At 49.3% G+C, this 24,765-nt stretch overlaps 1 protein-coding gene across 5 annotated transcripts in view; it reads left to right on the plus strand.

Moving 5' to 3' along the window:
* The first annotated feature begins 661 nt into the window (after window positions 1-661).
* The window catches only part of XYLB (xylulokinase), a 48,955-nt gene continuing 24,851 nt past the window's right edge, over window positions 662-24,765 (plus strand). For 2 of the 5 annotated variants that reach the window (XM_047770266.1, XM_047770291.1), the window contains exons 1-10: window positions 662-787; window positions 2,329-2,411; window positions 8,263-8,332; window positions 11,888-11,968; window positions 14,232-14,318; window positions 14,945-15,073; window positions 15,940-16,005; window positions 18,088-18,160; window positions 19,935-20,053; window positions 22,414-22,503. In XM_047770266.1, coding sequence (XP_047626222.1) covers window positions 731-787; window positions 2,329-2,411; window positions 8,263-8,332; window positions 11,888-11,968; window positions 14,232-14,318; window positions 14,945-15,073; window positions 15,940-16,005; window positions 18,088-18,160; window positions 19,935-20,053; window positions 22,414-22,503 — 855 coding nt within the window. In that variant the 5' untranslated portion in view covers window positions 662-730. Of the gene's footprint in view, window positions 788-2,328; window positions 2,412-8,262; window positions 8,333-11,887; window positions 11,969-14,231; window positions 14,319-14,944; window positions 15,074-15,939; window positions 16,006-18,087; window positions 18,161-19,934; window positions 20,054-22,413; window positions 22,504-24,765 lie in introns of those variants that run through there. The other 3 variants (XM_047770281.1, XM_047770274.1, XM_047770287.1) reach the window with 3 other exon arrangements.

Below are 24,765 nucleotides of genomic sequence, written 5' to 3' on the forward strand. Positions count from 1 at the left end.
CAGAGGGAATAAGGGGATGAGGAAGTGTCTTCAGCTGTAGGAATTAAGGGAGTGGGTCTGATTTGGTTCTCATCCCCCGTCACCATGCATGGCACAGGTGACACCATCAACACCAGCTGATCTCAGGGACAAAAGAGTCCCAGATGGAGGGGGTGGGGGTTCGGGGCTCAGGCTCTGACTTTAAATACAGAGGTGGGATGTGGCACATGTCAGAGCTGGGGAATTACTCAATTTGCTGGCTCAGGACAGGGCCTGCTGGAGCCCAGTGCCTCCATCCCCAGGGCACATTTCCCTGTGTCACCACCATCAGTGGACAGCTTCTCCAGCACGAGAGACAGCCATGGCTGTCCCCAGGGCCACCAGAGAGACAGGCAAGGACAAGCTGGCTTAAAGGTGAATCCTTTGGCCAAGGCGTCCTCTGAGGGAAAGCAGACTGTTAGGGCCAAGCCTTTGCAGGGAGCACGATGGGAGGTGGGGCGAGGCGAGGCGTGGTGGGGTTGGAGGGAGAGGGCTGCGTGGAGGACCCTGGTGTGAACAGCAGGCCGTGGCTGAGTCGCTGCACGTCCCCCGCCCTGCCCACCGGCAGGCGGCGCCAGAGAACCAGGCCGCGGGGTCCCAGAGTCTGGCGTCCAGCCGGGCGGGGCGAGGGGCGGGCCCTGGCGTGACTGCGCGTTGGAGCTTGCAGACAGTCCCGCGGCGGGAGCGACGCGCAGCCGGAACCTCCACAGCCATGGCCGAACACACAGCTCGCCACTGCTGCCTGGGATGGGACTTCAGCACGCAGCAGGTATCAACGCGGGCCCAGACCAGCCGGGCGTAGCCGCCCTCTTTGCAACATCGGGCGGGCTGGCGTCGTGAACCAGGCACCCGGAACCCTGGGCCACGCCACGGGCGCGCCTCTTTCTAGGGCTTCCCGGCTGTGCCTGCCGGTGCCACCAGCGCGGGAGATGCGACCGTGACCCGGCCTGGACCCCCGGTCCTTCCAGAAACGGCTCCCCCACCCCCACCCCACCACCGTGTCCCCTACCCCCGCAGGACCCTGCGGGCACGTAGCTGGAAAGCTCCCAGAGGGCCCTGGGGACCAAAGGGTTCACGACCCCCTGGGCGCAGTTGGTGGAACCCAAAGAATTCAGCTACTGTAAGAGAGAGGACCAGACAGACAGGTAGGCACACAGGCAGAACCAGTAACCTAGAACTAGAACACCGCTTGAAGCCTTTTTTAAAAAGCGAAATTGGCACAATATACACATGAACTTTGTCCCACCTGTGACAGCCATTGGTTGGCACCAGTGTGCTGGGTTAACCTGCGTGCCCAGGGCCCTACAGACAGGCAAGCTGAGGCAAAATTAGCCTTCAGATTGGGCCTGTGGTGTCCAGGGGCTCCTTCTCCTTAACTTGGGAAATTAACACAGTTGCAGTCAAACCTTTCTCTGTGAATGGGTCTCCGGAGCAAGGCTGTAACCAATCCCTTACCAGAAAGTCCTGTGGCACCTTGGTCAGGTTGTCTTGCTAGGCCTCATTTTCTGCATCTGTCCAAGAAAGGAGTTGTACCCTTGGGTTTGGAGGTCTGCTCCATTGGGAAGTGTCTCTGGTCCTTGGGAACAGCCCAGGGGCCTTGCCTGATCTCTCAGACCCCTGCAGGTGTGGAGCCCCAGAGACATCTCCAAACCCACCGTCATATTCCTTCTCCTCTAGGACTTTCTCAGACTTTCTCAGACCTCCTTGCTTGACATAGGAACCAGCTTATCTACCTCTAGAAGAACATCCACCTCTAGAAGGCCTTGGCTCTGGCTGTTTGGAGGACAAAAATTCCCTGAGCTGCATGGGTGTTCGACTTAGCCTCAGCTTCTTCATTTTACTAAGTCTTTGGACATGTCCCCAGAAGAGACCTCTGTTACCATGGTTACAGTGATGCACTGGGGCCTCAGGGAGGGCTCCAGGCAGAACCACTTTCTAGCGAGTTGAGCTGCATTTGGTGATGTTCATATCCTTAGACCAGGTAGAAGCTGAGGAAAATTCTGTACCTTACTTTTTTATTTTATTTTAATTAATTAATTAATTTTGTCTTTTTAGGGCTGCACCAGCACATGGAGGTTCCCAGACTAGGGGCTGAATTGGAGCTGTAGCTGTTAGACTATGCCACAGCCACAGCCATGCTGGATCTGCGCGGCATCTACAATCTACACCACAGTTCACCAGGATGCCGGATCCTTAACTCACTGAGCGAGGCCAGGGATCCAACCTATGTCCTCATGGATACTAGTCAGATTTGTTTCCACTGAGCCACAATGGGAACTCCCTTACCTTACTTTTTAAAATGCCTTCCAGGTAAAAGTTGTTGCTGTTGATGCAGAGCTGAATGTCTTCTATGAGGATAGTGTGCATTTTGACAGAGACCTTCCAGAATTCAGGTATGTACCTAGTGTGTAAGTATGGGGGCGGGGGTTGGGCTCCTCCCTCAACATTTTACATTTGTAAACCACACTATTCTGGCTACATCAAACTGTGGGAGGATGGTCTTGGTGGATCTGTCAGCATCTTTCTGCTATGCCTGGGTTGTGCTCTCCTGCATTCCTTCCCAATTCTGCTCATTACTTCATATACATAGCTGAGACTTTGTGCCAGGCACTGTGCTGAAATCTGATACTGATCCAAAAAGAGGCATGTGGTCCTTGCTCTCCCAGAGCTTCAAACTGAGGGAGAGAGATTGATATTAATCAAAGACGCTCACAAAAGAATATTTGGTTGTAAACTCAGAGAAGGCCATTGAAGGAAAGGAACTATCTTCTTCATATGTTTATTTTAAAGGAATTAGACACAAACTTGGGAGAATGGGTTAGGGAATATACCTAAGGAAGTAGTGCTTAAGCCAAGATATGAATGAGTGGGGTTAACCAGGTGATAGATGGTAGAGAGGAATGGGCATGTGCAAAGTCCCTGTGGCAAGGAGCACTGCTCATTCATGGGACTGAAGAAGGCCATTGTGGCTGGGGAGCAAAGAGGGAGGTGGAAGCTGGGCTGGGCCATATAGGCCATAGAATACAGTTTATCTTTATCCTAAAAGCTTTGGTTACCCACTGAAGGGCGATAGGGATGTGTGTGTGTGTGTGTGTGTGAGACGTAGTTGTATTGGGGGGGGTTGTTTGTTTGGTTGTTTGTTTGTTTGTTTAGGCCATCCCATGGCATATGGAGTTCCCAGGCCAGGGACCAGATCCCAGCCACGGCGTAGGTCACCACTACGGCAATACTGAATCCTTAACCCATTTTGCTGGGCAAAGGATCGAACCTGTGTTCTAGCACTCCAGAGATGCTGCCAATCCCTTTGTGCCGCAGCACGATCCAACATGGCTTATTTATGGGTTTTGTTGGAGTTTTTTTTTTTTTGGTCTATTTAGGGCTGCACTTGTGGCATATGGAAGTTCCAGGCTGGGGATCGAATTGCAGCTGCCAGCCTATGCTACAGCCACAGCAACTCAGGACACTGGCTGTGTCTGTCACCTAAACCATACCTCACGACAATGCCAAATCGTTAACCCACTGAGTGGGGCCAGGGATCAAAGCAGTATCCTCATGGGTTTGTTACCACTGAGCCATGATGGAAATACCCTGTATTTGTGTTTTGAAAAGATGTCTCTGGGTTCAGTGGGAGAACAGATGGGACAAGGCCAGAGTACCATGTCGGGAGCACATCGAGGTTTTTCACAGTCATCGGGGTAAGAAATGATGTTGTCTTGGAGAAAGGGGATCTGGGTGATAACAGTTGACAAATCTGGTGCAGAGTTGAAAGTGAGATGTGAAGGTGAGATTTCTGGCTGGCCTTTGGGGTGGATAGTAAACTTTGCAAAACAATTGGTTTTAGGGAGAAAGATCATGAATTTAGCTTTTAAATTGGTTTGGGAGGGCTACCAGACCAAAATACCACAGACTGGATGGTATCAATAACAGAAATTTTTTGTCTCATATTTCTGGAGTCTGAAAGTCCAAGTTCAAAGCACGGCAGGGTTGCTTTCTTCTCAGGTCTCTCTCCTTGGTTTCCAGATGGCTGCCTCCTTACTACCTCTCACATGGTCACCCTTCCGGCTCAGTCATGTTATTAGTGTTCTAATCTCTTTTGGGCTGCCTCCCACAGGGTGCGGAATTTCCTGGGCCAGTGATTGAATCCTCAGCACAGCATGTGACCCAGGCCACTGAAGTAACAACACCAGATCCTTAACACAATGCACTGCAGGAGAACTCATATATATATCTATATCTATCTATCTATACATATATATTTTTTTTCCACCCTTTTTCAGCCTCAGCTGAAGCATATGAAAGTTCCCTGGGTCAGGGATCAAATCCAAGCCACATCTGAGACCTACACCACAGCTGGGGCAATGCCAGATACTTTAATCCACTGAGCCGGGTTGGGGTAGAAGCGGCAACCCCACAGAGACTGAATCACTAACCCATTGTGCCACAGCAGGAACTCTCCCCCAATCTTTTTTTTATAAGGACAGCAATTATCCTGGATTAGGGCCCACCCTAATGACTTCACTGTAACTTTAGTACCTTTTTAATGGTCCTGTCTCCAAATTCAGTCACATTCTGAGGTACTGGGAATTAGAAGTTCAACATATAAATTTCATTTCAGTCCCTAAACTGAAACAGTTCAGTCCCTAACAGCTGTGGACTTACTGACTGAGGTGGCTGGAGAGGTCCTGGTGGACGTGTCCCTCCATGTCTATTTTATTTTACTTCATTTCCTTATTTATCTTATATCTTATTTTATTTTATCTTTTAAAGGCCACATCCGAGGCATATGGAGGTTTCCAGGCTAGGGGTTGAATCAGAGCTGTAGCCTCTGGCATACACCACAGCCACAGCCACACCAGATCCGAGCCTTGTCTGTGACCTACGCCACAGCTCATGGCAACACCGGATCCTTAGCCCACTGAGCGAGGCCAGGGATTGAACCTGCAACTTCATGGTTCCTAGTCAGATTGTTACGGCTGAGCCGCACCCTCCATGTGTGTTTTAGATGTCACTTCCACTTTCAAGCCTTCCTTGCTGGTCTTTTGTGCGCCTCTCACTGCTTATCAACTTGTGTTGCCCTCTTTTCTCCTCCAGCTGATGTGTCTTCTTAGAACTGAGGTTGGAAGTCACCCTGCTTTCAATTTTACATTACCGCAGGCCACCTGTGTTAGAATTTTGGTAGTTTGTGTCTTTCAGGGACTTGGTCCATTTCCTCTAACTTATCAAATTTGTGGACCTCGAGTTGTTCATACTGTTCTTTTATTGTCCTTTTATGTCTATGGGATCAGTAGCAATGATCCTTCCATCATTTCTGATATTGGTAATTTGTCTCCTCTTTTTTTCATTAGCCTGGCTAGATGTTTATCAATTTCCTTGGTATTTCCAAAAGGTCAGTTTTTGGTTTCATTGATTTTCTGTATTGTTTTTCCTCTTTTCATTTTCTTTTCTTTTCTTTTTTTTTCTTTTTTTTTTTTGTCTTTTTGCTATTTCTTTGGGCCGCTCCCGTGGCATATGGAGGTTCCCAGGCTAGGGGTCTAATCGGAGCTGTAGCCACCGGCCTAAACCAGAGCCACAGCAACTCAGGATCCAAGCTGCATCTGCAACCTACACCACAGCTCACGGCAACGCCAGATCGGTAACCCACTGAGCAAGGGCAGGGATGGAACCCGCAACCTCATGGTTCCTAGTCGAATTTGTTAACCACTGTGCCACGACGGGAACTCCTTCATTTTCTTTTCTTTTATTTCTTTGGTTTTTTTTTTTTGTTGTTGTTGTTGTTTCTCTTTAGGGCTACACCTACAGCAGATGGAAGTTCCCAGGCTAGGAGTTGAAGTTCCCAGCCTACGCCACAGCAGTGCAGATCCAAGCGGTCACCCTACACCACAGCTCCCAGCAATGCCAGATCCTTTAACCCAGTGAGTGAGGCCAGGGATCGAACCCGCATCCTCACAGATACTAGTTGGGTTTGTTAGTGCACAATGGGCACTCCAGAAAAGTTTTTAATTTTGATAAAGTCTAATTACTCTGTTTTTCTTTTGCTTGTATTTTGGATACAGTATTTATTAGGTTTTAGTGTTCGTTTTATATTTGCCTCATAAAAAGAATTGGAACTTTTCCTTCCTTTAGGTGCTGTGGAACAAATTGAATAATAATAGAGGAGTTCCCTGGTGGCTCAGCAGGTTAAGGATCAGGTATCACCACTGCTGTGGCAAGGGTTCCATCCCTGGCTCAGAAATTCCTTAGACCGTGGGCATAGCCAAAAAAGAAAATAGTATTAGAAATACTTGTTCTCTAAAAGTTTTTTTTTAATTTTTTTCTTTTAGGCAGGAAATAGATTTATTAAGATAGGACACTTGTGAGAGATGGAAGCAGGCAGGCAAGGAGGCCCTGCTTGTTCTCTAAAAGTTTGATAAATGTTTTCTGTGAAACCATTCGGGCTTGATGCTTATAGGGGTGTGAGGTAGCTCTGATCTTCCTTCTTAGCAGGAATTGTTAGTTTGCAGTTATTAAATCCTTGGTGGAATGTTGGGTTTCAATTTTCATCTGTTTTGTAAAGGCAACATTTTTTTTTTTTTCTGGTGAGATTTTACTGTCAGTAGGAAAGTTTGCTGCTCTTTTGCACCTTTCTCCTATTTTAAAAAAAATCAATATTATTGAGTACAATTTATGTACACAAAGAAGCATCCATGAAAATGTGCAGTTGGGGAGTTCCCATTGTGGCTTAGCAGTTAACAACCCGACTAGTATCCATGAAGATGCGGGTTTGATCCCTGGTCTCCCTCAGTGGGTTAAGGATCTGACGTTGTCATGACCTGTGCTTCAGGTTGCAGACAAGGCTCGGATCTTGAGTTGCTGTGGCTGTGGTATAGACTGGCAGCTATAGCTCTGATTGGACCCCTAGCCCAGGAACCTCCATATGCTGTAGGTACAGCCCTAAAAAGCAAAAAAATAATATGTGTAGTTGAATTGAATGCATCTTGACAGAGGCAGACCTATACCTGTCAAGATACAGATTGTTCACATCTCCCACCCCCCAGAGAAAGACTCTTTGTGTCACTTTGCAGTCTGTTTCTTCCTCCCCACTGGCCTTAGGAAACCACTGATTGTGCTTTTGCATAATAGGTGGATTTATGTTTTCTAGCATATTATATGAATGGAATCATGTAATACATACTCCTGTGTCTGGCTTCCTTCACTCAGCATGATCATTTCAGAGTCACCCGTGTTCGTGTGTGCATCAATAGTGAGGCTTTTTTTTCCCCCTGACTATTCTGTGCCCTTTGAAGTCATAAATATACCTCATTTTAGCTCTTCATCTTCTTAGGGACACCTGGGTTGACTTCAGTTTGTTATTACAAAAAAGACTGCTATAATCATTTGTGTACAAATCTTTCTGTGGACTTATGCTTTCATTTCTCTAGGTTAGATATTTAGGAATAGAATGGCTGGATCACATGGTTAATAGTGTCTTGGTGTGTATTCTGAGCCTGTTCTTTTTAAACTCAGTGAAAGGGTAGGTTGGAGTTCCTGTCATGACTCAGCAGAAATGAATCTGATTTTCATCCATGAAGACACAGGTTTGATCCCTGGCTTTGCTCAGGGGGTTAAGGATCCAGTGTTGCATGAGCTGTGTAGGTCATAGATGTGGCTCGGATCTGGCATTGCTGTGGCTGTGGTGTAGGCCGGCGATTCGACCCCTAACCTAGGAAGCTCCATATGCCTCGTGTGTGGCCCTAAAAAAAAAAATGTGAAAGGGTTGGATTTTATTGAATCAGCTTTTAGCACGAGGTCTGGTAACAATGAGGAGGATGGGGATAGGGTTCCAGGAAACCTTCTAGATTTGCAATCCAAGGACACCCTGGTTGGGGAGTCAAGATGCAGCCCTCAGTACCACACTTCCTCTGCCTCTTCAAGCCCAGCAGATCTAGAAGGGCTTCTAATACACCCAGACTTCTCCAGTCCCTTCATGCCCACTGTGACACTGTGCCCGCCTGGCAGCATGAACCCCTTCTCCTTAGAAGGCTTGTTGTCACTGGTGCTTTCTGAGAATTGCCACCTCTGGGTCGTGGCGGACAATTTCCACACCTTCTGTTTCCATCTTGCCCAGCATCTTGCCTGTTCCATCTTGAGTTCCTGCACAAGGCTGGGGGTGGCGTGCTTTTCCTTCTGTGGAAGGGGCCTCGTTTCTGCCACCGCTGAGCTCCCACCCAAGGCTCTGTTCCATGTTCTCTCTTGTTCTGCTTGTAGAACTCAGGGAGGCGTTCATGTTCATGAGGATGGGCTGACAGTTACTTCCCCAGTCCTGATGTGGGTCCAGGTAAGCACAGGGACTCCTGTCCCTCTCCTGTCCCTGTCCAGCTCACCATCAGATATGGTGATTTGCTAGGAAGAACAAAGGTGGCAGCTTATGAGAGCCTCTTTGTGACCAGGTCCTCCTGGGGAAGCGGGAGCTGCATGGTCCTAGGGCCAGACACAGCCTCTGCTGGGTCAGTGCTCCTGAGCCCAGAGGACTCACAAAGGGCTTCCAGGTTCTGAAGCCAGAGTGGCTGAAAAGTCCTTCCAGTAACTATCTTTAAAATGCCACATGGTGCTGCAATGAGATCCTGCTGTGTAGCACTGGGAACTATATCTAGTCACTTATGATGGAGCATGATCATGGAGAAAAAAGAATGTATACAGGTATGTGTAACTGGGTCACCATGCTGTATAGTAGAAAATTGACGGAACACTGTAAAGCAGCTATAACGGAAAAAATAAAAATCATTATAAAATTTTACAAAAGAACAGAAAGAAAGCAAATACATAGCCTTTACAATTGCAAAAAAATAAAAATAAAAAATAAAATAAAATAAAATGCCACAGGGGAGTTCCCATCGTGGCGCAGTGGAAACAAATCTGACTAGTATCCATGAAGATGCTGGTTTGATCCCTAGCCTCACTCAGGGGGTTAAGGATCTGGTGTTGCTATGGCTGTGTTGTAGGCCAGCAGCTGCCGCTCCAATTCAACCCCTAGCCTGGGAACTTCTACATGCTGCAGGTGTGGCCCTAAAAAAAAAAAAAAGTCACATGGAGTTCCTTCGTGGCTCAATATATTAGGGATTCAGAGTTGCCACTGCTGTGGCTCTAGTTAGTTTTGTGGCATGGGTTTAATCCCTGGTGGAACCTCCGCACACCATTAGTGTGGCCAAAAATAAATAAATAAATAAATGAAGTGCCACAGAGCAAACCTTTCCTGATCACTCTGTGTTCAGGCCCTCCTGCCACTCTTGTGCCCTGAGATCCAAATATGGCCTTTGGGCTTCTGGTGCTCAGCCCCCAGACCCTTCAACTTCTGGGGCCCTCAGGATGGTGGCTTGTGACCTGCCTAGTCAGGCTCAGATCCATCCCAAGCCAGCCTGCCCGCTCAGGATGATGCCTGTGGCCAGATCTGGGCGAACTGTGGTGGCGCAGGATCGGCGTGTGGACAGCATGGGCACGTGTGGTGGGAGCTGAGAGCTGCCTCATAGCCACAGAGGACCTGGAGACCAGCCAAAGGCAGCTCTGAATGTGTCTTCTCAAAGCATTTTCAGTCCTCTAGTCCCTGTGTAACCAATCCCCTGTACTAAATTCTTGTTAAGATATTGGGGATGCTTTCTTTTTTATCAGCCTGACCCTGACTCATCTGGAAGGATTGGGGTAAAGGATGAATGTCTACCAGACGGGCTGGCCAAGATGTACTTCAAGGAGCTGAGCCAGACCACGGGGCAGTGACAGTGGGGGTGGGGGTGACCAGCAGGAGTTGGGGTCTGGAGGTCCCAGTGAGGATGTCATGTGCTTCTGATAGGCCAAGGCCTTAACTTGGGGAGGTGGCAAGAGGGTGGAAAGCCAGGCTTGGGACTCAGATCCAAATCCTGAGCAGTCCCCCCAGGACTGGACCTGTTCTAGCTTTGCCCACCCCTACTCCAGCTTGGCCACACTCCCTCCCTGAGCCTTGGCAGCAGAGGCAAGTTGGCAGCCACAGCCAAGGCTGTGAAAGGAGTCCTTCCAGTGTGGGGTGGGGGTGGCAGGGTCAGGCCAAAGTTCTAGGGGCTTCTCTGTCCTGAGGAAAACACAACGTGGGATCAGTATCTAATTCCTGGGAAAGTGTCAAGCTCTTCTGGGTGGCACCATCCATCCCACCCATGCAGTCTTTTTTTTTTTTTTTTTTTTGTCCCAAGGCGTGTGGAAGTTCCTGAGCCAGGGAGAGAACCCACACCACAACAGTGACCCAAGCCACTGACAATGCCAGATCCTTAACCTGCTGCACCACAAGCAAACTCTCCATTCAGGCAGCCTTGCTAGAAAGACAGTTCCATCCAGGTGGTGGAGGGTAGGATGGGGAGTTTGGGACAAATGGTCACCACCTCTACCTGTTCCTCCAGCCTTGCACTCCTGGACACAGGAGTCTAGGCCTGGAGCTCTGCTCTCTTGGGAGCTTCTGCTTGGTTCTTTACATCACTAATATGGTAGGTAAAAAATGCAAATAAACTAAAATTTGAGCCACCTTGTTTTTACTCTTCCTAAATGCTTGGAAGTTACCAATTGGAGAAGCAAAAAAAAAAAAAGACTGTTTTAAGGGCCTTACCCATGGCATATGCAAGTTCCCAGGCTCGGGGGGTGAATCTACAGCTGCTATGTACCCTAATCCACAGCAACTAGGATCCCAGCCATGTCTACAAGCTGCACCACAGCTCACAGCAATGCTGGATCTTTAGCCCACTGGGCAGGGCCAGGGCTCAAACCCACGTCTTCATGGATACTAGTTGGTTTCTTTACTGGCAAGCCACAACAGGAACTCTGGAGAAGCAAAATTTGAGGATTAAGGACTGCCTGCTGTGGCACAGTGCATTAAGAATCCAACTGCAGGAGTTCCCAACGTGGCTCAACAGGATCAGCAGCATCTTGGGAGTGCTGGGATGCAGGTTTGATTCCTGGCCCAGCACAGTGTGTTAAGGGTCTGGTGTTGCCACAGCTGTGGCTTAGGTCACAACTGTGGCTCATATCTGATCCCTGGCCCTGGAACTCCATATGCCGCAGGGCAGCCAAAAAAGAAAAAAAAAAAAAAAAGAATCTGACTTCAGTGCCTCTAGTCACTGCGGAGGCGTGGGTTCGATTCCTGGCCCAGGGCCCTGGGTTAAATCATCTGCTATTAGGGCAGCTGTGGCATAGGTTGCAGCTGCAGCTTGGATCCAGTCCCTGGAACTTCCATATGCTATGGGTGCAGCCATTTAAAAAAAATTGAGGATTGGCGATTTATCATTCCATTTACTTAAGATATTTTTAGCATAAGCTCCCCCTTCTTTTGGGGGAGAGGTGCTGTGACCCAAGCTACTGCAGTGACAATGCTGAATCCTTAACTCACTGCGCCACAAGGAAACTCCAGCATGGCTCATGTTTTAATCCAATTGCTGCCTACTTGTTTAATTTATCTATTCTAGTGCTTGCAAATCCCAAGTTATCAGTTCCTTCCTCTTTTTTTTTTTTTTTGTCTTTTTGCCTTTTCTAGGGCCGCTCCCATGGCATATGGAGGTTCCCAAGCTAGGGGTTGAATTGGAGATGTAGCTGCCAGCCTATGCCACAGCCACAGCAATGCGGGATCTGAGCCTTGTCTGCAACCTACATCACAGCTCACGGCAGCGCTGGATCCTTAACCCACTGAGCAAGGCTAGGGATCGAACTGGCAACCTCATGGTTCCTCATCGGATTCGTTAACCACTGAGCCACAACAGGAACTCCCAGTTCCTTCTTTACTTCTGCTGGAGGAGAAGCACTTAACAGCCCAATATCAAGGCTTGTATGTTAGCATGATTCCCAAGTTCAGGGCAGTCATGGTGGCTTCTGTGTTTCTTCTCAGGCTTTGGATATCATCTTGGAGAAGATGAAGGCTTCGGGCTTTGACTTCTCTCAAGTCCTCGCCTTGTCTGGGGCGGGCCAGGTCTGTTTGCTGCAGGCTCCTTGGACCTGGGGGTGTCTGTCTTGGGCAGCGGTATGGGTGCTGAGGTGATGGCTCCTCTCGAGGGACGGCGCTCGTCCTTAAGAGCCACTGCACACATTTGTTGTAGGGAAAAGCCCTAGAGCTGTTTCACTTAGGAGGATGTACACTTGCCTCCTTGCAAGAAGATCTGAGACAGTTAAGTGTTAAATACAATAGGACACTGGGTGAGGAGGAACTGAACAGGGGTTTTCCAAGAGGAGGGAGGAAGTGTTTGTAATGAATTTATGATGGCTGTTTGGAGACACAAAATTCCTATTCGCTTTCCTAGAAGTAAAAGCAAAGTTGGAAATCACGCTAATAATGATAGTTTTGGTACCAGAGATATTATTAATTATAATGACAAAGAGCACTGAGCACTACATGTATGCACAAACTTCGTAACGACTGTACGAGATGGTATCGTGCAGAGGCTGGCTCAGGGGCTCTGGGTCTGATCCCTGACTGCCTGGAATTCCTGGTAACCGGAGGCTTCGTTCTGTCATCTTCTATGGGGTCAATGAATGTCACAGAACAGGGCATAAAAACCAAGTTTTAGCTACTCCTTTTATTATCATTGCCCTTTACATAGGGAAATGGAGGCACCCAGAGGTAATGTCATTTGCTCAAGGTTACATAGCTGCTGCTGGTGGGGGCAGTGATAATGTCAGGATCCAAGTCCAGTCTTATCCTCCAAGTCACTTTGCTCTGTGTTGGATTGGTGTGTCTTCACACTAAAGAGTGCTTTCTAGCTCTTCTGAAGATGCCTCTTCTTCCCCTGACCTTACAGAAATGTATTGATAGTGTCCTCGTTGAACTAAACAAAGTCCTGATATCTTGTCTGCATCTCTCACCTGAACCCCTGGCCTGGACCCCTCTCCTTCCCAAGTAGCCCCTCTGCCCCCTTGGTCAGGTGTCTTAGGAACGCCCCAGACTTATCAGATGCCAGACTGAGTGCTCCATCTTTCCCAAGATGTCAGCTCCTGCGATTCCCTTCCTTGGAGAGTTCTCCTCCACCTGGGCCACAGCCCACATGTCATCCCTGACTCCTCCATCCTCCCACCCCCACGTCCAAGGGGTCCCCTCATCCCATGGTTGTACATGACTCTTGAATATGCCACCTCCATTCCCTCCTCTGTTCTTCAGGCCTAGTACTCATCATTTTTCTCTGGGCCTCTGCTTTAGCCTCCCTCGCTCCAGTCTCCCTTCTCCATGACTCCCACAAGCCTTTTCGTACGTTCAGCCCTGGCCACGTCACTCCCCTGCTAATCCAGAGTTTTCCCACCCCACGTCTTGAGCATGGATTTCGGAGCTCAGGCTGCCATCTCCCACTGCAGTCCCCAACACATCCTGCCGCAGCCTCAGGCCCCTTCCCCTCACCTGCCAGCCCCTCTCACCTGTGGTTACTCTTTGCATAGAGCAGCCATACACTCAGCTCTGGGATCCTTTCCCAGTTGTCATGTCCACTTCACCCCTTCCCTGCATTCCCATGGCCCTTTCACTGCACTTAAGAGGGTTTTATAATTGTCCCTTTGTGTCTTTTTTCCTGACTTAAATCCAGTGGCCTGAAAAATAAGGACAGTATTATCCTTTTTATCTGTCTCATGCCTGCTGGTGTGATGTAGCTGATCCATCAGTATTGGTTGAGTAATGGATAAGTGAGTGAATGAGTGAATGTTAGGTAATATTATGAGCAATATATTTAATTTTTTATTTTTGCTTTTTAGGGCCTCACCCACAGCATATGGAGGTCTCCAGGCTAGGGGTCTAATTGGAGCTACAGCCACAGGCACAGCAACGCCAGATCTGAGGTGCATCTGTGCCCTACACCACAGCTCACGACAACACCGGATTCTTAACCCACTGAGCAAAGCCAGGGATCGAACCCGCAACCTCATGGTTCCTAGTCAGATTTGTTTCCACTGCGCCAAAACAGGAACTCTGTGAGCAATATATTTAAATACAATTTTACAAAGACACCAAAATCCAGAGCAATAAGTCTTGCTTGTATCCTTCCTACAAGCTTTGAGGCAAAGAGAGCAGAGTTCCTCACCATATCATAGAACTGAGAACCAAGTCTCATAAAGGCAATGAGCTCTGTCCCTTAGAAGTTGGCAGGGCGGGCTTGGAGTCCAGATCTTTGGCGCGTGGTCTGGGTGGGGCCTTTATGTTTCTCCAGAGCTGTGTGTGTGGCCATGAGAACACAGGCTTGGGTTTTCCCTCGCAGCAACATGGAAGCGTGTACTGGAAGGCGGGGGCCAACCAGGTGCTGACGAGCCTGACACCAGACCTCCTGTTACGTGAGCAGCTGCAGGTAACTGTCACCGTGTTGTGGGAGTCTGAGAAACTTCTGTCAGGGGGAGAAGGGCTTCAAGCCTGGTGGGCTCTGAAGTCGGGGCTTACTTGCATCATCAAGGGTGTGGGGAGGTGGCTTGAGCAGTGTCCTATGAGCGTGGACTACCCTGCCTGCGTGAATATCCCTGCTGTCTGCACAGAGGCTTGGGTTCTAACAGCCCTCATCACACAGTTCCCCTCCAGCCCAGCACGATTTGGCCAGGGTTGAGGGGGGGTCCCCTGCTCAGGAATCCAACCCCTGGGGCGTGGTGCCTCCTGGGGATTCTGGGGAGGCAGGCCCTGGCTTCTCTTTTCTCCCAGGCTCCACAGGCTCTGGGAGAGCTGCCCTTTGACACGGCTCTTGCCCTTTCCCACCTGTCTCTAGGGCCCCCACCAGAAACTTTAACCTCAAGAATTCTGGGGAGAGACCCTTCTAGGCCAGGCTGACATTTGGACATGAAGGGCTTGCCTATGGGTCTTCCAAGGTCACATCCAGGGCAGAGGCATCCACACTGGCTGTGATGGGCAGTGTGACTTCCAGCGCCAGGGTGGCCCCCAGAGTCCATGGGTGGAGCTCACGCCTGTGCCTTTGCCCCTTCTTTCCAGGCCTGTTTCTCCATCAGTGACAGCCCCGTGTGGATGGATTCCAGTACCACAGCCCAGTGCCGCCAGCTGGAGGCCACCGTGGGTGGGGCCCAGGCTCTCAGCAGCCTCACTGGGTCCCGCGCCTACGAGGTAGGCATCGCTTACCATAGGCTGGGGACTGGGGCTGCTTCTGGTCTCTTATCCCTGGGTGTCTTGGAGGACACAGCTGGTGACCTGCCGCTGTGGGGATCACGTGATGCCTCTGGGTATCGCCCTAGTGGAGCCAGGACTAAGCACTCTGGCCCCTGGTTCTGAGCAAGGCCATCTGCGCTGCCCATCGAGCAAGGGCAGGCCTCCTCTCGCTGCTCCCAGGTCACAGCTGAGGTGTGAACATGGCTGTGCTGCGCATGGGGGTGATGATGGCATCTTGGTTTCAGCCTGTCTAACCTGGAGATAATGTAATGTAATGGCATTACATTTTGGGTAGTTTTGAAACTGAAAGGAGTCAGTGCTCATAAGATGCTCAGTGCAGCTCCTGGCAAAAAAAAAAAAAAAAAGAGTGTCTCTTGGAAGTTCCCTGGTGGTTTAGTGGTTAGGACCCAGCGCTATCTCCAGTGTGGCCTGGGTTCATTCCCTTGGAAGTGAGTTCCCACATCAGTGCTTAACATAGCAGCCAAAGGAAAAAAAAATAGAGTGCCTCTTTCCCGCTGGCTTCAGTCATGGTCCTGCCCAGACCACAGGGCAGCTGCTGCTGGCCCAGCTGGAGCTGCCTGAAGGAAGAAGAGTATGGGTGGGGAAAAAACCTGAGTGCCTTGCACAGGTATCTATCCCTTGGTCAGAGCAGATACCCTTCTGTGTAAGGAGTGAGGTCATTATCAAGGGTCTTCAATAGACATCAGACATTTCCAAATTTGTGGCCGCCTTAAGCTCTCCTTATGCTAATATTCAGAGCATGCTTACACTGACTCATTCCATGGTGGATTTGAGTTTTTAAGAATTTGTACTCTTTTTTCCAGCGATTTACAGGAAACCAAATTGCAAAGATTTACCAGAAGAACCCGGAGGCCTACTCACGCACAGAGGTTGGTTAAACATTCCTCTTGGATGGAAAGTCGCAGTTGAATTCTATTTATAATACTTACCTTAAGCATAAATACATTGCGTGTGCATTGGCTAAAATATTGATTAATAGACATGAAAGATGGTACATCTTCAATTTGCTTTTTTCTCATTGCCAGGCTTTTCCCAAAGAGGAGAGAGTGCGGAATTGTGGGAGAGAAAAGTCAGGGGCTCTCCTGACCAGAAGGGGGGCGGTCAGGTCAGGGTGGGAGCAGGGGACTGGTGTCTTCCTGAGACTGCCTGAGTAGATCTAGATGCCCTTAGTATCTGTCCACTCAGTTTCCTATGGTTATTGCAAGAAGACTACCAGGCACTTGATTGGAATGGTCAGTGTTTTCTCAGGAAATTTGTAAAGCTGGACCAGTGTGTCTCCAGCTGTGGCCCTTCCACCAGAGCCCCAATCCCAGGAACTCAAGTTCATTCCTCTTTTTTTTTTTTTCCCTCTTTTTAGCCACACCCATGGCATATGGAAATTCCCAGGCCAGGGATCAAACCCGAGCCAGACCTACAACTTACATCACAGCTGCAGCAACACCTGATCCTTAACCAACTGTTCTAGGCTGAGGATCGAACCGGCACCTCCACAGAGATCAGCCGGATCATTAACCCACTGCACTGTAGCAGGAACTCCTTAGGTTCATTCCTTGATCGACAGTTGCTAAAAACCTACACGTAATGCCACCCGAGAAGCAGCTCAACGTCCTGGCTGGAGATTGTCACTCCGAGTAATTAGAAAATGCTCAGTTATCAGGTTCTTGCTGTGGCACAGAGGGCTCATGATTTGATGTTGTCTCTGTGTTGACATGGATTCGAGCCCCAGCCTGATGCAGTGGGTTAAGGATCCTGCCTTGTGGCAGCTATGGCATTGGTTATAGCTGTGGCTTGGATTCGAACCCTGACCCGTGAACCTCCATGGGCCATAGGTGTGGCGAAAAAGGGGAAAAAAAAAAATAGGGGAATGATCAGTTAAACCAAAGTTTCTTTAAAAAGGGATCAAATCCCATCAAATCCCAAATATGATCTTAGGAAGTTCACATGCAGTTTATTATTTAAGGATTCACGGTTCCAGATGACTATGAAACATAGGCCGTTCATGAAGGTTTTGGGTGGAGGGGGAATTAAAAATTCTCCAAATTCTGTGCGTGGAAAAGGTGGCATGACTGGGGACAGAAGATGATGGCACTGTCTCCCCTGGCCCAGGGGCCTGTGATTCCCATGTGGAAGTGCAGACTCTCAGGCTAATGTTTGAAATCCTTTGTCCGTTCCTCCTGCTCCTGTTTGGGGTCTGTGGCTTCCAAGGGGCCCACTTTCACTTACTTGGTCTGAACCCCCAAGTCTGTCTCTGTTGGGTCTGAGTCCTGTGGCCACGTATCCTATTTCCCATGCACCTGGATATAAAGACAGCAGAAATGGAGGATGGAAATCAGGGCACCACTCTCCTTGGCATAGGGTTCTGTTTTAAATCCTGCTTCCCTAAGCATGGCCTTTGCACAAGTTTTTTTTTTTTTTTTTTGGTTTTGTTGTTGTTTTCCTATGGCCTCTCAGAAAGTGCAGAGCGAGGACCTCTCCCAAGAAACCAGTTGTCAATGTCCCAGCCACTCAGAATGCTTGGGATAGTCAGTCCCTCCTGTTCCTCAATGCTTCTACTTCCCTCCCTTATTTAAAGCTCTTGTCGGAGCTCCCATCGTGGCGCAGTGGTTAACAACTCCAACTAGGAACCATGAGGTTGTGGGTTCGATCCCTGGCCTTGCTCAGTGGGTTGAGGATCCAGCATTGCTGTGAGCTGTGGTGTAGGTCGCTGACGAGGCTCGGATCCCGAGTTGCTGTAGCTGTGGCATAGGCTGGTGGCTACAGCTCCGATTGGACCCCTAGCCTGGGAACCTCCATATGCCACAGGAGCAGCCCTAGAAAAGGCAAAAAGACAAAAAAATAAAATAAAATAAAATAAAATAAAATAAAGCTCTTGTCATGTTGGGCGTGTCTCAGAAGCATTCCATTGCTTTTGGAAGTGAGTCATAACTTTCCCTGTGTTTCTCTCTTAACAGAGAATTTCCTTGGTCAGTAGTTTTGCTGCTTCCCTGTTCCTTGGGTCTTACTCCCCTATTGACCACAGTGATGGTAAGTCGCCAGAGCCCAGGACTTGGGCCTGTTCAGCCAAGCATGTGGGCAGCCTGAGCCTCATCCACCTGGGTGGGGGCCAGCCTGCCAGCCCTGTCATCGCTTGCCAAGAAGGGGGTGTATCGGTTATCTTTTGCAGTGTAACAAATGACCCCAGTGCGTAGCAGCTGAGGGCTGTGTTAACTATCTCACATTTTCCGAAGGCCAGTAATCTGGGAGTGGGTTAGCTGGATGGTTCTGGCTCAGGGCCTCGCAGGAGGTTGCAGTCAAGCTGGCAGCCAGCACTGTGGTCACCTAAAGGCTTGATTGGGGCTGGAGGATCCCCTTCCAGGCCACACATGTGCCTGTTGGCTAGAGGCTTCAGTTCCTTGCCACGTGGCCACCATGGAAGCTGGATTCCCCATAAGTGAGGGGTAAGAGAAGGTGACAGAGGCCAAGCAGAAACAGCAGGGTCTTTTACATGCTAATCTTGGGAAGGTTGCACATCACACAGACCTATGGGTACAGGAGAGGGGACCTTATATGGTGTGAACACCAGGACTGGGGGATGAACAGGACCTGTCTTGGAGCTTGGCTCCCACAAGGAGTTATTTTATATTCAAGTTTTAGTTAACATTTGGGGAAAGCCATGACAGCGGTGAGCTGCTGGAATCAAAACCCGGAGAAACATAAATGCAGATGATGCCAGTGAGGCAGGAGAGCTGGGAGGAGGTTGCTGAGGGAGCCCTTGGATGAGGCTAGAGTGAGAGGAGTGAGCAAGGAGGGAGGGGGATGCAGAGCAGCGTGCAGGCCTGGGAGCGCACCTTTGGGATGGCCTCGGGGAGTCCCATGGACGTGTGTGGGTGCCTTATGTGCCAAACACTGGTCTGGTTGTCAGAGGGAGGGAGGAAGGTGATGAAGGAGTGGTCCCCAAGCTTTACTCACAATCTGGAGAAGCAAAATTTCCTGCGGCCCAGGAGTCCAGCTCCTCAGAGCTCAAACCAACAGAGCCCTAAACATGGAACAGCCTGATTCTCTACACACTCACCTCAAAATCACCTCCTAACTTAGCAGCTGTCTAACCACTCACATGGGCCCATGGCTCCATGGTGCCCACACACCTGTCCGCCTCCACCTGTTCTCTGGGTTCTCCCCGATCTCCATCCTCAGGAGAACCTTGGGAGAAGTAGATCGTTTTAGGAAGACTTAGCTGATCTTAGCGATGAGCGTGAGGAAGAAGCTGAGAGTTTTCTTAGAAAAGTTAAGACTCGATGGGAAATCCCTGAGGGCTGACCCACGTGAGCACTGGGGCTGGTGCCCCAGGGGACACATGGAGCTGTCCTAGCCAGCAAGACTGGGCGCTCCCCTTCCCTGGCCAGGTCTTAGAGTGGCAGATTTCCAGGCTAACTGTGGGATTAGAGCCCGTAAGGGATGTTTGGGGGAGGTGGGGCTGTATGTTTCCTAGGGACTTGCTGGCCTCTGGCTCTCTGGTTCCAGAGTGAGCCAGGTACATTGTTTACATTCCATCAGGACAGAGCTCCAGGTACAGATTTGCTGCCAGAGAATGATCTGCTCTCTGCCAGATTTGTGCCTTTTTTTTTTTTTTTTTAAACGTAAGATGTTTTTCTTCAACCCATAGCATGTCGAAGTTCCCTGGCCAGCGATCAAACGCATGCCACAGCACCAACCCAAGCCACTGCAGTGTCAATGCTAGATGCTTAACCTGCTGCACCACACAGAAACTCCAAAAAGTCCGTTTCAAAGATTTCTGTCTCTTGTTTCCTTCCTTCCTTAGGTTCTGGAATGAATTTGTTGCAGATCCAGGACAAAGTCTGGTCACAGGCTTGCCTTGGTGCCTGCGCACCTGGTTTAGAGGAGAAGCTCGGCCAGCCGGTGCCATCATGCTCTGTTGTGGTAGGTTCCCCTCCCAGGGACATGGCTCATTTATTTAGAGCTGGCAACTACTAGGAAGCAGTGTAGTGTCACAGCCCCACAAACACCCATACACGTACCCATGGGATTTTGTCTAGTATAAGACAAGTGTTTGACGTAAGTCAGAGCACAGTGTCTGGAGCAGGGCCTTGCACTCAGGTGATCAGGTACAGGTATAGACTCCTGCCTTGTGGTGGAAGGGTGGTGGGGATCTAGAGATCACCACCGAAGCTTAAAGTAGGCAGGCTGGAGAAAATAAGAAGTGCCAGCGATCTGGGGAGAGTGCAGGCCCTGGTGCCAGTCTGCCTGGGGTGCAATCCCAGCTCTACTGCTCACCAGCTCTGTGACCTTAATCTGTGCCTCAGTTTCCTCATCATTTCCACTGTTTCTGGGAATAATAATACTTTCCACTGTTTCTGGGAATAATAATACTTTCTGTCTCGTCAGGCTGAAGTGCAATTAAGTGAATTGATACTTTAAGCACTTTAAAGTGCTTAAGGTAGTGCCTGGTCCCAGGAGTAGTATTTAGGAGTTCCCATCATGGCTTAGTGGAAACGAATCCGACTAGGAACCATGAGGGTTAAGGATCCGGTGGCCTTGCTCAGTGAGTTAAGGATCCGGTGTTGCCATGAGCTGTGTTGTAGGTAGCAGACATGGCTTGGATCTGATGTTGCTGTGGCTGTGGTATAGGCTGGAAGCTGTAGCTCCAGTTTGACCTGTGTCCTGGGAATCTCCATATGCTGCGAGTGTGGCTCTAAAAAGAAAAAAAAAAAAACAAAAAACCTTTTAGAATCTGGTGTTGTCACTGCAGCAGCTCAGGTCGCTACTGTGGTGCAGGTTTGATCCCTGGCTCAGGAACTTCCACATGCCATAGGTGTGGCAAAAAAAACCCCACAACCCCCCCCCCCCAAATTTAAAACAGCCACATGCTGAATGAAACTGGACCACTATCTTACACCAGATACAAAAATGCCTCCCCAAATTAACTCAAAACGAGGAGTTCCCTGGCAGCCTAGCAGTTAAGGATCTGGTGTTGTCCCTGCTGTGGTGCAGATTTGATATCTGGCCTCAGGATTTCTTCGTGCCACACCTGGATTAAAGACTTGAATGTAGAGTTCCCACCATTGCACAATGGGTTAAAAGGACTGGGCGTTGCCACAGCTGTAGCTCAAGTTGTAGCTTTGGCTCTAATTCATCCCCTGGCCTGGGAACCTCCATAAGCCATAGGTGTGGCCATAAAACTAAAGACTTGAATGTAAGACCTGAAACCACAAAACTCCTATAAGAAAACTGGTGATTAGCTTCTTGACATCTATCTTGGTGTTGACTTTTTTTTGCATTTGACACCAAAAGCAAAGACAATCAAAGCAAAAACCCACAAGTGGGGCTACATCAAACTACAAAGCATCTGCACAGCAAAAGAAACCATCAGCAAAATGAAAAGGCAGTCTATCAAATGGGGGAAAATATTTGCAAACTGTCAAACTGAGGGCTTAATATCCAAAACAGATATAAAGAACCATACAATAGCAAAAAAGAATTCGGTTAACAACCTTTAATCCTCGTGTGGCACCCCCATTCAGAATAGACACTGGCTGGCAATGTCCTCGTTTCCCCAGTTGACCAGCTAAGTTCATGCCTGGACCTGGTGCTCGGCCCTTTGGCGGGGACAGCACATGCCCCACTGCCAGAACAAGCAGAAATGGCGAGTGGGGCCGAGAGTTGGCTGTTAAGGAAGGACAAGGGTCCCTGAGGCCCTGCGGAGGGGAGAGCCACCCGAGCTGGGGTGGTGGGCCATCCTGAATGCCTCGCACTGGGAGTCCCAGCCACACAAGCACTTTTCTGAGGTCAACAGCGACCTGCGCAAAACAGCCTTTGCCACCATGAGCAGAACCTCAATAGCCAAACCATCATCATCCAGAGTATGCCACGAGGCCAGTGTGCAGTGTTTAAGGAAGGGTGTCCTGCTGCAAAGAAGCAGGCAGTTCAGGACCCACTGAGGCTGACACACAGCAGAAAGAAAAAGGAAGAGTGAACAGAAGGCAGCCAAGCCTCTGGCACTGGTACTCCACACACAGCTTTTAGTTTCATGTGAGATGGAGAGCAGTGTTTTGTTCACGGCCGCCGGCTTTGTTTACCTTATGCCAGGAGCACCTGCTTCCAAGAGGGAGCCTGTGCAGACACTGGCAGCTTGAGGAACAGAAAGGAACTGATTCTGAAAAGTGTATTTTTGTTTGTAACATATGCACCCACATGATGGGGGGAGACAAGCGAAATCCATGTTTCCTTTCCTCTCTCGTGCTGAAGGTGGTGCCCAGATGGCTTTCTCTCCTTTTCCACAGGGAAATATTTGGAGTTGTAGTGGCTCAGATGCTTCCCACCTTGCACCCTCCCAGCCCATCTTGTTCACCTGCCATTGTGGCTTCACACAGGTATCACCCGGCAGCACCCTGCCTGAGCTGCATCTCATCTCCCTCACTCCCTCCCAGGGGCTTCTGGGACTCCACATTCCTGCTCTGCAAACGTGTAGGTTCACAAGTTGCCAGCCCATGTGCAAGCTTCACCAGTAGGACACTGTGGAGAGCTGATCCCTGCTCCGCATCCAGGTGGACAGCCCCCCATCTATTTCACGCAGCTCCTCAGACGCTGCCCACAGCCGTGACCCACTCCACAGTGTGCCCTTGGGTGGGCTTTCCCCCCTTCCCTGTTTTCTCTTCCCTACTTCCCCAAGTAAGCCACCTGCAGAAGCCCTTTATCTCCCAGGCGATAGCTTATTCTGACATAAATCTGAACTTTTGCTGGATGGAGCATAGTTTTCTTCCCAGAGGTCAGGAGCTCCCCTAATTTATTCTAAACTTTTGGAACTAAGAGATAGTCAAGGGGAAAGAGCTTTTTTGCTTTTTTTTTTTTTTGTCTTTTTGCTATTTCTTGGGCCGCTCCCGCGGCATATGAAGGTTCCCAGGCTAGGGGTCGAATCAGAGCTGTAGCTGCCGGCCTACGCCAGAGCCACAGCAACTCGGGATCCGAGCTGTGTCTGCAACCTACACCACAGCTCACGGCAACGCCAGATCATTAACCCACTGAGCAAGGGCAGGGACCGAACCTGCAACCTCATGGTTCCTAGTTGGATTCGTTAACCACTGCGCCATGACGGGAACTCCAGGGAAAGAGCTTTCTTTTCTCCTTTTCCTTCCTTCCTTCCTTCTTGCCACACCCACAGCATGCAGAAGTTCTTGGGCCAGGGATTAAACCAGAGTCAGAGCAGCGACCTGAGCCACAGCAGTGATAGTGCTGGATTCTTACCCTGCTGAGCACCCAGGGAACTCCAAAAGCTTTCTTTTCATAACTCTGCTTTCTAAAGACAGAAGATCTGTCCAGAGGGTGTTCCTGCCCTCTGATCCCACAGCTGCTCTTGGAGAGGCCCTGAGAGCTGTGGTTCCTGACAGTGTCCACCTTCCTTTCCTTTTACTTGGTGTGTTTTCTTTACAACATTGACCTCTGCACATCTGTGTCCTGCTGCTCTTATTAATCTGGTTGCTGGGCTGATAGAGCATATGTATAAGGCATTATCTACTTCCATGAGTCTGCTTAATGGTTTCCTTCTGTTATTTATTTATTTTTGTCTGTTGTCTTTTTTTTTTTTTTTTGTCTTTTTGCTATTTCTTTGGGCCGCTTCTGCGGCATATGGAGGTTCCCAGGCTAGGGGTTGAATCGGAGCTGGAGCCACCGGCCTACGCCAGAGCCACAGCAACGCAGGATCCGAGCCGCGTCTGCAACCTACACCACAGCTCACGGCAACGCCGGATCGTTAACCCACTGAGCAAGGCTAGGGATCCAACCGGCAACCTCATGGTTCCTAGTCGGATTCGTTAACCACTGCGCCACAACGGGAACTCCTGTCTTTTGTCTTTTTAAGGCCACACCTGAGGCACATGGGGGTCTAATCGGAGCTATAGCTGCCGGCCTACACCACAACCACAGCAATGCCAGATCTGAGCTGTGTCTGTGACCTACACGCAATGCCGGATCGTTAACCCACTGAGCGAGGCCAGGGATCGAACTCGCAACCTCATGCTTCCTAGTCAGATTCGTTTCTGCTGAGCCACGATGGAAACTCCATCCTCCTGTTACTTATTTTTAATGTTACAACCAAATTTCGGAGCTTTTAAAGCAAGTCTGCTTTGGGGAATTCTTTTTTGCCTTGAATCTCAAAATTAAGCGGTTCTTCTCAGATACAGAGAACAGACTTGTGGTTGCCAAAGGGGAAGAGGAGGGAATGGGATGGACTGGGAGTTGGGTTTATAGCTGCAAACTGTTACATTTAGAATAGATAAGCAATGAAGTCGTACTGTATAGCACAGGGAACTCTATCCAGTTTCTTGGGATAGAACGTGATAGAGGATAATATAAGAAAAGGAATATATATATGTATGACTAGGTCACTTTGTTGTGCAGCAGAGATTGACACAGTATTGTAAATCAACTATACTTTAATACAAAACATTTTTTTAAAAAATCAAGTGGTCTTGGAGTCCCCACTGTGGCTTAGCAGTAACAAACCTGACTAGTATGCATGAGGATTCGGGTTCAGTCGCTGGTCCCACTTAGTGGGTTAAGGATCCGGCGTTGCCATGAGCTGTGGTCTCAGATGCAGCTCAGATCCTGCATTGCTGTGGCTGTGGCATAGGCGGGCA

This window comes from Phacochoerus africanus, chromosome 1 (genome assembly GCF_016906955.1).
Source record: "Phacochoerus africanus isolate WHEZ1 chromosome 1, ROS_Pafr_v1, whole genome shotgun sequence".
NCBI classification, from domain to species: domain Eukaryota; kingdom Metazoa; phylum Chordata; class Mammalia; order Artiodactyla; family Suidae; genus Phacochoerus; species Phacochoerus africanus.